A 14,671-nucleotide genomic window follows, 5' to 3' on the forward strand; every position below is an offset into this window, starting at 1 on the left:
GGCATTTACTGGAAATACCCCTGCCAACTATTGCGAAGAGTTACCTATAAATTCATCATTAATTATATCAAAAAATCCATAATTTTTGTACCTAATTTAATTAATGATTTTAGTATTATTAGACCTATAATTTAGTTTTAAAGGTTTCTTTTTAAATTTAAAACCTTATTATTTAAAATGTATTTTATTCAAAGTATAGCCCATCAATAGTCATTATATTTTTCCCTCCTTCTGGTAGTTTACGTATTCCATCTTAAAAGAAGGATCTATGTTTTGAGGCAATCCACGAATCGACCTTCATAAGAAATAAAGCGTTGCTCAGACAGATCACGACTCATATGTCGGAATAAGTTGTAGTCAGAGAGAGCAAAATCTGGAGAATATGGCGGGTTTCCAAGAATGTTTTTATTGGTTTTGCAACATGAGGTCGAGCATTGTCACGCTGAAGAATAGCATTGTTGTGTCTTTGATCTCGGCACAAATGCACCAATTTTAGTCGATAGCCATTCCTATTGATGGTTTGTTCGAATAATGCTTTTAAATCCTCATCTAAGATGTTAAAATAGGCACTTTTTAAACGTCAAACCAGTATTCGTATGTTGAAACTAATGAAGCATATTTTCCATAAGGCTTATGCAGCAATGGATTACGTTTTCGATGTTTTTTTTTTTGAAAAAATAATTAATAGTACAGATATAATATATACTGTGATCAGCACCACACTAAGATCTTGAGACTAACCCAAATTTTACGTAATAACACAATAAATGAGATATAAAATGTAAATTTTTATTGCATCTAGTCCGACCGAACTCATTATGCCGGTTAAACGAACCGCAACGGAAAATATCGAAGCCGACGAAGGTTAAGAAGCGGTGCAATAAAGCGGAATATGAACGGGATAAACCCAAAATGGCAATAAAACCAAACCGCCTACCCGATTTCCCGATTTTTTCCTCCTTTAATAGAAAATATGCCCGCAGAATTTGCGAGAAATTATGTAAAGAGGATTATCGTAAACATCTCCCCCACCGCTAACGTATGCCAGATACAGAAACATTCCCGGGGTTTCGTACGATGGTTCTCTTTTTTATGGAAATGGTCGGTTCAGATTAGATCTCTTAAGTAACCGTTAAATTATGTAAAAAATAATGACCTTCCATGCCATTTAACTGACCCGTTTAATGATATAAATTGGATTAGGTTAAGCTGCGTATAATGAAGTGCTCAAGATCAAACGCTTCAATTAATTGAGTGAGTAATAGGAGTCATATTCGTGTAAATAAATATTCATTCGATAAATTCAATTTTAATATGTGAGACATGAGAAAACACAAATTTAAATATAATGTTCTTTTGATAAGTACTATCCGATATGATGAATTTGTTAAAACGAACTGCTGAAAATTAAATTTTCAATTACTTATCTTATACTATTTCAACGGTAAAGCCATACGGATATGACCTAGCTCAAATTCCTTGGTTCTATATGATAAATAAGCTCTAAAAGAGTCGTACATACAGCAAAAATAATCTTAAATATTTTAGTACCAAAAAATAATGAATTTGAATGTAAATAAAATATTATTATTAAAACAAATTCAACCGACTTCAAAAACTAAATAAGGAACTCACTAAAATGAAAAAAATAATCAAACTTAGACTTTTAGTACAAAAAAAAACGTTTTTAAATAAAATATGTACGTAATAATCGTTGTAATAACTAAATAAAATTCAGTTTGAAGTCGATACCGTGCCCAAACAGTTATATCAGATTAGATTTGTTTTGTTCCTTTTTAATTTTGTGTTTATGACACATAATTATGTTATTATTTTTGTATTGTTTGAGAGCTCGGCCAACGGGGGTAGATATAACATAAAACGAAACAAACATGGTAAAGTGAATAGAAAATACAAGCAAAAATAATAGATAAAATATTTAACACTGTTGACCACTGAGAAACCAAACTAGAGGCCATGTCAGAGGTAACGAAGATCATTTTTACAACGGAAGCTAGATTGAGCTAAAAAATGATGTAATTGAAAAATTGAAGAAAGATATAGAGAAAACGAGTAAATAGAACATAAAGAAAGTAATATAAGTCTTAAAAAACATAAAAATAAGACATACAATAAAAATAATATATAGTCAGTAGAGCCTAATAAGAACAAAGAAAACACGAAGTGATAGTATACTAACGCTAACACAAAATAAACAGAAGATAAAGTAAAAAAACAAAAGATTAAATACTAATTTAATAGAAAATAATAAAAATAAGATCTTCAGAATAGGAACTTGAGAACAAGAACTTCAGAATAAGAATTTCAGAGCAAGATCTCGATATGGAAGAAATTGGAGAAGGAAAAATATAAAGTAAGAATTGAACATATATTGAACTAATAATTTTTACAATCACTTGTTTCATGGATCTTTAACCCAATAATTATATTTGATATATTATATATAAATTATTATATATATTATCTGTCTATTATAATATTAATATAGATTAAAATAAGTCATACAATACTTCGAAGTAATACAAAAAGTTGTAGTTATACAAGTAAAACAATTATAGCTGCCTATTTATGGAGATTTAGATCAAATCTCCCGTATATTCATTAATTTTTCCGAAACTTTAGGTTGACTTAACGTAAATAAAAGTAAATATGTTGTGTATAAACTTAGCAAATTATGATTTACAACATGACATTAGACATTAATCATTTGTCTAATATTTAACATAGATTTTTATTCTTAACGATAATATTTTTTATCCTATATGTAACGAATACACGAATTAAATATTGACAATTTTATATTTTAAATTATTTTATTTCGTTTTTGAAATATCTACGGCAGACATTAAACGAGCATCCTGTCGCCTAAACGACGGCGCTAACAAGTCTAATAATAATATGATTTGCGCAATCCTCAATTTTATTTATTTTGATTTGGACGATGTTCTATTCACAAATATACGACCGTAAATATTTTATAGAATTCGGCGTTGATGGTGATCTATTACAAATACAAACACTTTTAAGACATTTCATATTGAATATGCCCTCAAGATAAAAGATATTGGTTTATTACTGGATTATAAAACCTATTTGGATTTAGGGGTGCTAATATGGTGGTTACTAGTGGTCTAACGCTGTTAAAACAAAGGTCTTCGAATAGTTACCAATGCTTATCGCTAGGTATCGAACAAAGAATTGCACGATGGCCTCGAAATCAAATAGAATTTCAGTTTGGTTAAGTTATCCATGATTTCGAATTAAAATATAAGGTATTGTTACGAAATCAGATTAACATGGAAGCAATATGACTACCGGACAATACGCAGGAAGTTGGAAGATTGAAGCTGTCCAAACTACATGAACTTTTATAGTGTATAAGCGTTATTCTAAACTTTAGTTTAAGAAATTAATTTAAATTTAATTTGGGAAACACTCAAGCTCGTCTGGCGAATGTATTGACAGTTAACACTGGAACTGAAACTGGAAGAACACTGGTAATAAATTAATTTGTAAATTAAAATTCTACTAAGCATATCTATTGCAAGATGTAATAAAAAATATTGAAAATATTAATTCCTTCGAAACGGCATGATGGAGAAAAGTAATAAATAAGTGTTTCTAAAGTTTAATATTACAACACATAAACTCGTTCTTATAATATTCTAATGTAGGTTTTGTTTGTTATGTGGTGTGTCATATGTAGCATGACCAAGTCATATATGGGAAACCCTTTTAATTGCAGTTGAAACAACAGTAGTAATAAAATAAACCATCATGGTTTGATTAAAAGTGACTAATCGGCCAACATATATTCGTATTTTGATACGTAATTTAGAATCCTGATTGATAAGTACATGTAAAACAGGCTTAGTGTATCTACGGACTAATTGATATTTCGTGTTCGATTATATACTAAATGGATGTTAATTTCAAAACAGTTTATCGCAAAACGAATAAAACGGAGTGACAAATTCAAGTCGGACATTCATAATCATATTTTTGTTACTTCTTATATTGAATTGATTGTTTAACAGACACTATGAGGGCACTGGTAAGTACTATAAAAACAAGTAGTGTTTATAGATATTGTTTAAAACAAATTAAAAAACCAATTGCACTGTAACAAAAATTAGTCTTGCCAACCTGTTAATTATTTCAGTTACATGCTTCATTTGCTCAAAGCGATTTATCTCATCAAGGCCGAATTATGGGCTGATAACTCTTGCCTTACTACTTTTGTACAACACAGTAATCTATGTGTTATGTTTAGTGGCTGTTTTCTCTTGATCACTTAACTGTAATTTGTTTAAATAAATTAAGTAAAGAAAAGGAAAGTTTAAATAGTCAACTGTGAGTAAGCAAAGTGCAAAGTCAATCAGTTGGTTAATTAACAAACAAAAAGGGCTCGAAAGGTTGTTTACACTATAGAGCTATCGAAGAGGTTCTCCAATATCGACAAGAGAATTAGTTTATTAATATTATGTATAAAAGTTTGGGAAAGGGGTTTATCACGGAGATAATAGACATAGATAAAATATGAATATAGTAAGGGTAGACTTGTTGAACGGTACTACAAAATAACAGGAGGGGTTTTATTTTTTAGAAAACAGACCAAACCCATCTCACTCGTTCAGCATTTAGCCAGTCTTACAACAGTTGGCCCTTATATATGGGCGTAATGGTTACAGTGTTACATGATATAATAACTTCCTCCTAAAGAGACTACCACAGGGATGTGGTGGTTATTCTGTCTGGACACCTTATACTTAATGCAATTCTTTTTCGTGTATCGCCTGTATCTTATTCCGCCAGTTTGCCTTTGTTGATCTTCTTCTTAACGTTTTTCTTATGCCTTAATGTCATTTCTCTACACAAATTTTCATGGTTCGGTTTCCCAAGTTTCGGTAACTCTTATCCGACTTTACTAGGCGATCACTCTGAACTGCAAGCTTCTGTCAAGTTCCAGTAGACCGTGTTACTGCACAGAAACTTCAGTCCGCCTTAGGTGACCTTACAACCTGACCAGTGATGCTTGACCCCTAAAACAATGGACTATGGGTGTTTTTCCAAAGCTTATATGTTTCCGAATTGGAATACTTTATCTCTAGGGTTCTTTCAGCGTCTTCAATTCACCTTTTTAACCTTAGACCTTCAGATTGACCTTAGAGCTTTAAGTTTTTTTTCAGCGTTTCCGGTACTATCTTACCTTGACTTGGTGCTTTTCGGTTCTTCCGTTTTTCTAAATAATCAACCCATAATGTTCTAGAAACACCCTATTTCTATACTTTAACCCCATCGAATTTCTCGTATAATCTTTTCCTTAAAAAATTACATCGATGGTGTCGTTTGGTGAATTGAAAAGTAACGGCCTGATATATAGATGGCGCTACTATAATTAAATCCATATATATTTTTAGTTAGCACTAACCCTCGAAAGATGCGTGCCTAAAATTTGACAGCTGTCGGATAATTAGTTTGTGAATTATAGCATTTTGAGTGAAGCAACTTTTGTTACTGTGAAGAAAATGGATAAAAAGGAAATTCGCGTGTTAATGAAATATTGCTTTTTGAAGGGAAAAAAATACAGTTGAAGCCCAAACTTGGCTTGATGCCAAGTTTCCGGATACTACCCCAGGAAAATCAACCATCAAGGATTGGTATGCTAAGTTTAGACGTGGTGAAATGAGCACCGAGCACGTTGAACGTAATGGACGTCCAAAAGAGGTTGTTACCGACGAAAACATTTAAAAATCCGCAAAATGAGTTTCAGTGACTGTAAATTGAAATTGAATGAAATAGCAGACACTCTAAAGATATAAAATAAATCGTGTACATCATATCATTCACGAATATTTGGGTATGAGAAAACTCTGTGTAAAGAGGGTGCCGCGCGAGCTCACTTTTGACCAAAAACTACTACGAATTGATGATTTGGAGAAGTGTTTGAAGATTATCAAGCGTAATAAACCCGAGTTTCTGCGTCGATATGTGACAACGGATGAAATAGGACTCCGTCATTTCACTCCGAAGTTCAATCGACAGTCATCCGAGTGGACTGCGCTCGATGAATCGGCTCCAAAGCGTGGGAAAACGTTAGTGTTAACGTGGGTTATGGCGTCTGTATTTTTGGATGCGCATGGAATTATTTTCATTGACTACCTTGAAAAACGAAGGACCATCAACAGCGACTATTACATAGTGTTAATGGACCGCTTGATGGACGTAATCGGCGAAAAACGGCCGAATTTGAAGAAAAAGAAAGTGCTGCTTCACCAAGAAAATGCACCGTGTCACAAGTCAGTGAAAACTATGGCAAAAATCCATAAATTGGGCTTCGAATAGCTTCCTCATCCACTGTATTCTCCAGATTTGGACCACAGCGGCTATTTCCTGTTCTCAGATCTGAAAGGAATGCTCGCTGGAAAGAAATATTCGTCGAATGAAAAGATGATCGCCGAAACTAAGGCCTATTTTGAAGCAAAGGACAAATCCTACTACAAAAATGGTATCGAAAAGTTGGAGGGTCGCTATGATCAGTGTATCACCCTTGAAGGGAATTATGTTGAATAAAAAAAAATCATTTTTGCTAAAAAAATATCTTTTACTATGGCAAGCCGGGGGTTTTTCAATTGAACTGTTATTTAAGGAACGCTTTACAGAAAAATCTTAAATAAACCGTTTAATTCTATCTTAATATTTTTTTGTCATACCATATTAGTAAACTTATGGGGAAAATTAATACTTGCATGGAATTTTCGATTGAATTAAATAATTTATTATACTCCTGATATCATATTATGTCATATTTACTGATTGTTTTTTAGATTATAATATTTTTCTTTGGTTGTTTAACCATCTATGAAACTGCTGTTTTGCCTCAAGTACCTACCAAGACAGATATGCAAGTGTCAACCCAAGTTGATGGAGCTGATGCGTCAGAAAAAGTAGTTTCCGAAATAATTGAAAATGTTAGCCACATTTTAGGTAGGTACTTATATTATTATAAAAGTCTATACTATAATTGAAGGAATCATAATATATATTAGGTTGGAAATGAGAGCTTTAGACTCGCATGTAAATAAACTACAGTATAGGGTGCTTGAAAGATTACAATAGAGTATTCTTGATATAAATGTAACTTTATTCGTCAAGGTTAAAAATTTATTAAAAATGTATTTTTCGTTATACTTTGTTTTTTTATTCTTCCGAAAAGGAAAACATATAGAGCAGGTTCGTCGAGAATTATATGGTGTTTGTGATGATGACTGTTAATAAATTGAAGCAGAGATAATACCAGGATCAATCAACAGTAAAGGCGTTGTTTTCCGTCAAGACTAGCTCGATAAAATATATTTTTAGTGATTCTGTTTTAATGCATTCTTTGTATAGACCGGATCTTCTCCCGTTCGACTACCATTTGCTTCGATCTCTGCAAGATCATATTAACGGTATTAATATCTGGCTTCAAAAGAGGCTTACCACCTGTTAGCATATTAAAGCTTACTAAAAGTTGATACTAAATTTAAGTTATAATGAGCGATTGGGTGGAAACTAACTCCGATGAACACTTTTCAAAAAACTCACCCAACAAACTTAAAACAGTACAAATAATCAGATCGATGCGAGCAACAGATTAAACGACTGTTATCAACGTCAAGGAACAAATGTCGAATGCGGGAATGTTAAATACTCGTTATTTTTTGGTAATTTATCGAACATTTACTCGTAGAAAACTTAAAAAAAGGTGAATGGTTATCAGTTGAAGTCATTGTCAAGTTATTTGTATATATAGATGACTAGTGAATTGTTATAAATAAACTTACACCAAATTATTTCAAGTAAAGTAGATACAACGTGGGGCAAAAGTCCCGCTGACATTTTTAATGCCTATAACTTTGCTCAATGAAAAGATAAGTTAGTTTGGTTTTCATAAAAAGTATTTGGTCTTTACATTTTTTCGATATGATTGAAAAATTATGTAATGGTGATGAAGCGCGGTCATGAAACTGTCGGTTTTTTAAGACATTTTTCATGACGTCCTGCAACATATGAGGCTGAATTTCTTCAATTTACTGACGCATATTGCTTTTAAGATGTTGAATCATTTGGGGCTTATTCACATAAACTTTTGATTTCAAAAAAACCCCATAACTAACATTCTGGTGGTGTTAAATCTGGAGATCTGGCCGGCTATTAAATCGTCACTTCGCGAAATTAGCCTTTGTGTAATTGTAAAGTAATTGACGATTCTGGGCTCCCCAAAACCGCCTTTTATGTTTATTGACGTGGCCACTGAGAAGTAAATAGGGTGCATCGCTCATTATCAATTTAGTCAAAAAATCTTCAATTTCATCAGACAGTCTTAGGATTGCGTTACTGTACTCAACTCGTTGATGAGGATCTCTCGGTAGTAACTCTTGGTCTAATTGAATTTTGTACGTGAACATTCTCAAATCAGTTTTCAAAATTCGCCTTAAACTGCATGCAGTAATGTGTCATTGTGAACCACGTCTTCGAATTGATGTTTCTGGAGATTGGACGCAACACTACCGCGCACCAGAGCCACATTTTCAGCATTACGAGACGTACGTTGTCTTCCAAAAATAAGGCCTGTCTGCTGTCGTATCGTACTATCGAAAATTCGCATGTAAACAATAAATTGTGGTTTTGTGAGGCACTGAACGATTACGATGGTTTTGACGCAATTTCCGCTGAGTAGCAATAATGGAACGATTATTTTCAATAAATATTGTTGCTATATCTGCTTGTTCCTGTGGCGTATACTTATTCATTATAAAATTTGGACATCTACGCAACATAATGGTTACATAAACTAGATGGCGCGCAATCAAAATAGTAGCGGGGCTTTTGCTCCACCTGTTATCTATTAACTATGTTGTTGTAAATTAGAAGATATAATTTTAATTTCAAATATAAACAGCGTATATGGGTATAAGACAAAATTAAATATGATGTGATTTGGCGAAGGAAAAGGTGATGAAAAATAGGTAGGGATTCTGATATTACGATGAAATCTAGGACAAAAAAGTCGATGTTAATATCAAAAAGAGGATGAAAAATTAAGAAATACTCGATATATCTTGGTGGCATGAGAGGGCTTGTGAACTGTTAAAATGTACGAACATATGTTAAAATTACAGAGAGAAAAAATGTAATACCTAGACATCAGTTTGGGTCTATTAGTAAATATTCGACAATTGACTAGATGCATAGAATAATAAATATAATTGAAAAAGCCTATGAAAATAAAAGGTATATTCAGCTATATTTTTAGATGTGACACCAGCTTTCGACAAGGTATGGCATGATGGCCTTGTTCATAAACTACGGAAAATGTTGCTGAAACAACACACTGAACTATTGAATCGTACATTACAGTCAGAATGTTTGTGTATAAGAACCGATTCTTTATCTACTCTACACTTATGATGGAAAATGTTATGATGGCTACAAGAAAAAGAAAGAATTGGAGTTGAAAAATAGGCAAATATATTGGTTAATTGGAACAAAATCATAATTATCAGCAAGTATTGAAACCTATATTGACATATGGAATGATGTTCCTCGAAAACTAATATAAATACAATACAAATATTTCAGAACGATGTCTTGAGAAATATGGTAGACAGTAGAAGACAAATTGTAATTAGACTAGTTGGTAACGACTAGATAATGTAATATATATATATATTTAAAAAAATATGGAAAAGCACCGAGTGACTGATAATACAGATGGATATGTGAATGGAATCAACACAGTCAACAGAATTTTCAAAATTCTCGTAAAGTTTTGAACAAACCTAATATTAATGTAGTCAATATATAACATATAAACGTAGAAACTTCATGAAATGTAGCTAAGGTTCGGACAATTATAATGACTTACCATTTTAAACACTGTTTAGAACAATAAAGAACTATTTATATGATATAAATGGTGCATATACGAGTACATACATTCTTTCAAAAAAACATCTGTTTTAGATCTCCGCAAACCCGTTAACATACCACTGGTAGAATCAGATGTCGGCGCTTCGTTTACCGGGCCTTCAGGACAAATAAACGCCAAAACAAATTCGGCAGAGCCCAAGGCACCGTGATGTCGAGTCATTCTAACACTTTTGTTTGCGTTGCGTTGCATTGTAATTAAAGTAAGACAATAAACGACCAAAAATCCCTGTTATTGTTTTTCTTAATATTAAATGATGTCGAGAAAAAACTGCCATGACGAATAAGTAATTCTTCTTTTCGTAAATTACATTGATTGGAGTGACTAATTGAAAATCGAGAATACCAAAAAGATTCGATGTTATATAATGGAGACTATTTAAAAAACAAGGTTATACCTTTAAATATAAGAGACTTCACACTATGTTTCATCGACAGTGTAAATCATTACTGATCGCAGAGATGAAAACAATTTATATGATCATGATATCCAGCGTAAGTATTATTAGAACAGTTAGTAGTAGTTTTAATATATTATTGTATTTTAGACTTATCTGCTGCTTTGTTTTGTGAGTGTACATGGGATTTCATCCACGGAGATTTCAACAAGTAGTGAATATAATAACGAAGTGACAACAACAGCTGTAGAAAGTACCACTGTCGCATTTAGTGACAATTTATTAAGTAGTGATGATTATATTTTAAATCGTATCCCAGAACAACCTCCAGGTATTTCAGTGATATCTCCAGTTTTAATTAAAAAGCGAGAAGGTGATGACTTACATCGTATTGTTGACAGTATTTATGAGTTTTCTTACAAGCGTTATATCGTGAACTAACGTTAAGAAGGCACAAAATCACTTAAAATATTTAAATTATTGCTATATATAATGATATAATCATTTAGGTTAGTTTCTCTTGTTGTTACCCTAATGGGAATATGTCAAAATATTAACACATTTTCTTGAATTGAACAATATAAAATAACAGTTACTTTTTTATTAATGTGTCTTTGAATCCACAAATTATCCCAAAATATTATTTGGTGCGAATAAATTCGATATGTTGAATAAAACGTTTTATACTATTACAGGTAACTTAATAATAAAAAATAACAGTTACTTTTTTATTAATGTGTCTTTGAATCCACAAATTATCCCAAAATATTTTTTGGCGCGAATAAATTTGATATGTTGAATGAAACGTTTTTACTATTACGGGTGACTTAAACTTGAAACTTAAAATGAAATTTACTAAAACTTGTTTTGACAATATTTTCAACATAAGATTAGAAATATATTTGACATATAACATTAATTACAGTAACAAATGTCTGTATATTAAAATATATGCAAACAATCTCAAATAACACTCACCAACTTTTTTAAAATGGGCATTTAATTAAATCTAATTTCCATTGAGTTTTAATAATTAACAAAGTATTAATAAGTTTAAATTAATACATCACTGAATATTATAACAAAATCATCATGAGTAAGATTATTTTAATTGAACTATTGACTTCTCAAAACTTGGGTTTATAAAATAAATAACATTTCATTCATTGTTAAACATCTTAATATTAATAAGCAGTTTAAAATATTTACGGAATTCGTGTTAATTCCTTCTATGTTAATTGTCCCATATGTTCCATCTATGCAAATTAACTAGTTAGTTTTACTTTATTTACTTATTTTCATTACTTCATTTATGTATTATATAATGTTTATCTTTCGTACACATTTTTCACTTAAAATAGATATTGAAAAACAATAAATTGAATAAAAAACCAGACTTATTTGATAAAAGAATAATTTCATTAACTACATTTTTAAATAAAATTGCATCGTTCTTTAGTTATTTATTCTACTATTCAATCTATCAATCAACTAAAGAATATCTGTCATATTTTTTCCTGTCAGTAATCATTTTATGTAATATTCTTAAAATATTAAGCTTGTTATTCCATTCAACAAATATAAATTTAGACGGTCAAATAGCAAGGAAAAGGAAGGATATATCAGAAGGAATTATATCAATATATGTAAAACACATAATACTGAATACATTAATTAAATCTGAGTGAATGGTTAATAGTAAATAGTTGTTGGTGATTGAACATGTTAATATGTTCGGGTGGCGACCTTGTTTTAACCATTACCTCTAATATTTTAAGATCAATGTTAGAATAACAAAAAAGTAAGTTCGTCGAACTTAACGTCTGATATTGAGAACTAATGTTGTCGTTAAAATTTATGAATCTGGTCTTTTCATTGAATACTTGGCACTGTTGGATATAAGCTTCTTCGGAACATTTTATAATTTGAGTACGATTCATCGATTGAGATTCCATAGTCATTGGAAAAAAAATTGAGGTGCCAGTGGACATTATTATGTATCATAGCAATCATCAATAAAATATTGCATGATCATGAAAAACGACTCGTGTTGATTAGTGCAATGATGTGTCAATGAAAAACTTTTAAAATGCATTAAGAGGCCTGTTTAACATCTGTATAGTTGAAAAATCATGCATGTTTACTTATGAACTCGAAATAAAACAAAATGTACCGAGCTTGAGCCTTCTAAGAGGAAAAAAACTCAATGAAATTCGAGGAAGAAGCAGATTGAAATAAATAGTTGCCTGTTTGTTTAGCAGTTTTGTAGGGACAGTAATGTAGGAAGGATCATTATTAGAAATAAGGAATGGTATAGGGCCCTTTGTTTACCAGAAGTCTTTCTAAGAAGAAATTTGGAGGAAGTAGAGGAAGAGGCAATTAATTCTTCATAGTTTCAATTCAAGGTTTAAGCGATGGATTTAAAACGACCAAAAAAATATTAGATAGGTGGATCCTCGCATTGTACTGATTATTACGCCCATTAAAAGCAAAATGCGTTGTCAATTATTTTTGAGGCCCATAGGAGAAGTGGTGATACGAAAATTGGTTCCCAATCATGCGAAAGTGCATTTAATCTTATGGAAACTATTTTGAAAGTAATAAATGCAGTTTTGACCATCAATATTTGTTTCATCATTCTTGAGTCAGATATGTAAACAACACCCTTTGCATCGTAAGTCATTCTTAAATTTAAATCTTATTAGCAAAACAAAGCTCAAATGATAGGACGGGCATTTTAATGAAGACATATTTCTATGATAATAAAACATTAATGCAAGTGGAGTTTTACGTTTTTATCAGAGGAATTCAAGATTTCCTGTGATTTTGGCATTTCATGAACGTTGGTGCGTTTACTGTGTGAGTTTAATTTTCATTTACTTATATCAACCTTTTATGTGGAATTAATGGCATTCGTCTAGATAATATTACACATAGTGGATTCAAATGCAGAGCACATAGTTTATACATAGTTTACATAGTTTCTGCAAACGTATCCAATTTTGGATGCTTGCAGAGGATTGATGTAATAGTTATAAAAATATTTGATTTTTTTCCTTATACCTCTTTACTTCGTGAAAAAACTTGAAAATATTATGTTTTAAAACTAATATGTAATAATACACACCCAAAATGACGTGTACTAATTGGTGGGGTCCGTTAAATAAAGCAGGAAGGACAATTTAGGGACAAGGTTAATTCTCATTATATAAACAGACCAAAAATATTACGGCGGTATCAATCGATCATTACACTACTTTGAGTCAACAACTATGAATTCCTTTGTAAGTACATCTACACTCTAATTCGTTTTATCCAATAAAACATGTGTGTGTTCTTTTACAGGTTGTCGTCGCTTTCTTTGCCTGCTTGGCTGCCTGTAATGCTGGTCTTTTGGTGGGCCCATCCGCCAAAGTATTGCAGGGACCCAGCAGCAAGACCACCCTTGTAGGACCTGAAGGATCCGTAATCTCCGCTCATGCCCCAGGTGGTCAGATTGTGCACGAAGAACATCCAGGATTTGTAGCCCATGCTGCTCCAGTAGTAGCTTATGTTGCTCCAGCCGTAGCTCACGCTGCTCCTTCAGCTCACTTTACTGTTGTTGCTCACTCATCCGCCTATGAACACGAACATGTTGTTGTAGCTGGACCTTCTGGTTCCATCTCTACCGGACCTCACTCCACCGTAGTTGCCCATGCCACCCCTGTTGAAGCTCATGCGGCCCCTGTTGCACCAGCTGCTTCAGTCGTATCTCACTCAGTCTCTGTTGCAGCTCACTCTGCTCCAGTAATCGCTCATGCTGTTCCAGTCGTAGCTCATGCTGCCCCCGTAGTAGCTTATGCTGCCCCTGTTGCTCACGCTGATGTAGATGACAATGGACACGAAGGCCAGTACGTCCATGATCACAGCGAAACTTTGTACGATGATGGATCATACAAACCGCATGCTTATCATCATTGAGTTATGCAACAAATATGTTTTTTAAGAGTATATTACTAAGTATTTTATACTTCTAAATAATATATTGCGCATCAGATACTATTTACAAGTGTAATATACTTCCATTGTTTATGGCGAATTGTGATAATATATTGATACGAAAACAGTTAGTCTTTTTAAAATTATTTTCATAAAATTCCTTATCCAAATATGTCCTTTGGTTGGTTACTTGTCAATCGTTAGGCTTAATTTTACCCCAAGTATACCTTGGTCTCTATAAACGATACTCTAAAACATAAAATTTATAGATTATTAATTAATTTATTAATATATTATAGAGG

The 14,671-nt window shown here is 32.2% G+C and overlaps 3 protein-coding genes and 1 long non-coding RNA gene across 4 annotated transcripts in view; 3 read left to right on the forward strand and 1 right to left on the reverse strand.

Moving 5' to 3' along the window:
* The window catches only part of nolo (ADAMTS-like no long nerve cord), a 546,982-nt gene that overhangs the window by 213,167 nt on the left and 319,144 nt on the right, over nucleotides 1-14,671 (reverse strand). The window lies entirely within an intron of this gene.
* LOC143200820 (uncharacterized) lies at nucleotides 3,926-10,223 on the forward strand. Its single transcript, XR_013006817.1, has 3 exons — nucleotides 3,926-4,075; nucleotides 6,849-7,008; nucleotides 10,030-10,223. It is a non-coding gene; the product is annotated as an uncharacterized LOC143200820 (long non-coding RNA).
* LOC143200818 (uncharacterized) lies at nucleotides 10,294-10,992 on the forward strand. The gene is made up of 2 exons (XM_076411546.1): nucleotides 10,294-10,488; nucleotides 10,542-10,992. The coding sequence occupies exons 1-2, from the start codon at nucleotides 10,417-10,419 to the stop codon at nucleotides 10,830-10,832; spliced, it is 363 nt and encodes a 120-aa protein (XP_076267661.1). The 5' UTR covers nucleotides 10,294-10,416; the 3' UTR covers nucleotides 10,833-10,992.
* LOC143200814 (uncharacterized) lies at nucleotides 13,516-14,481 on the forward strand. Its single transcript, XM_076411542.1, has 2 exons — nucleotides 13,516-13,675; nucleotides 13,737-14,481. The coding sequence occupies exons 1-2, from the start codon at nucleotides 13,664-13,666 to the stop codon at nucleotides 14,349-14,351; spliced, it is 627 nt and encodes a 208-aa protein (XP_076267657.1). The 5' UTR covers nucleotides 13,516-13,663; the 3' UTR covers nucleotides 14,352-14,481.

The sequence above is a fragment of the Rhynchophorus ferrugineus genome, unplaced genomic scaffold (assembly GCF_030347505.1).
Source record: "Rhynchophorus ferrugineus isolate W39M unplaced genomic scaffold, kcgeb_rfMv2 rfM8, whole genome shotgun sequence".
Taxonomy (NCBI): Eukaryota; Metazoa; Arthropoda; class Insecta; order Coleoptera; family Curculionidae; genus Rhynchophorus; species Rhynchophorus ferrugineus.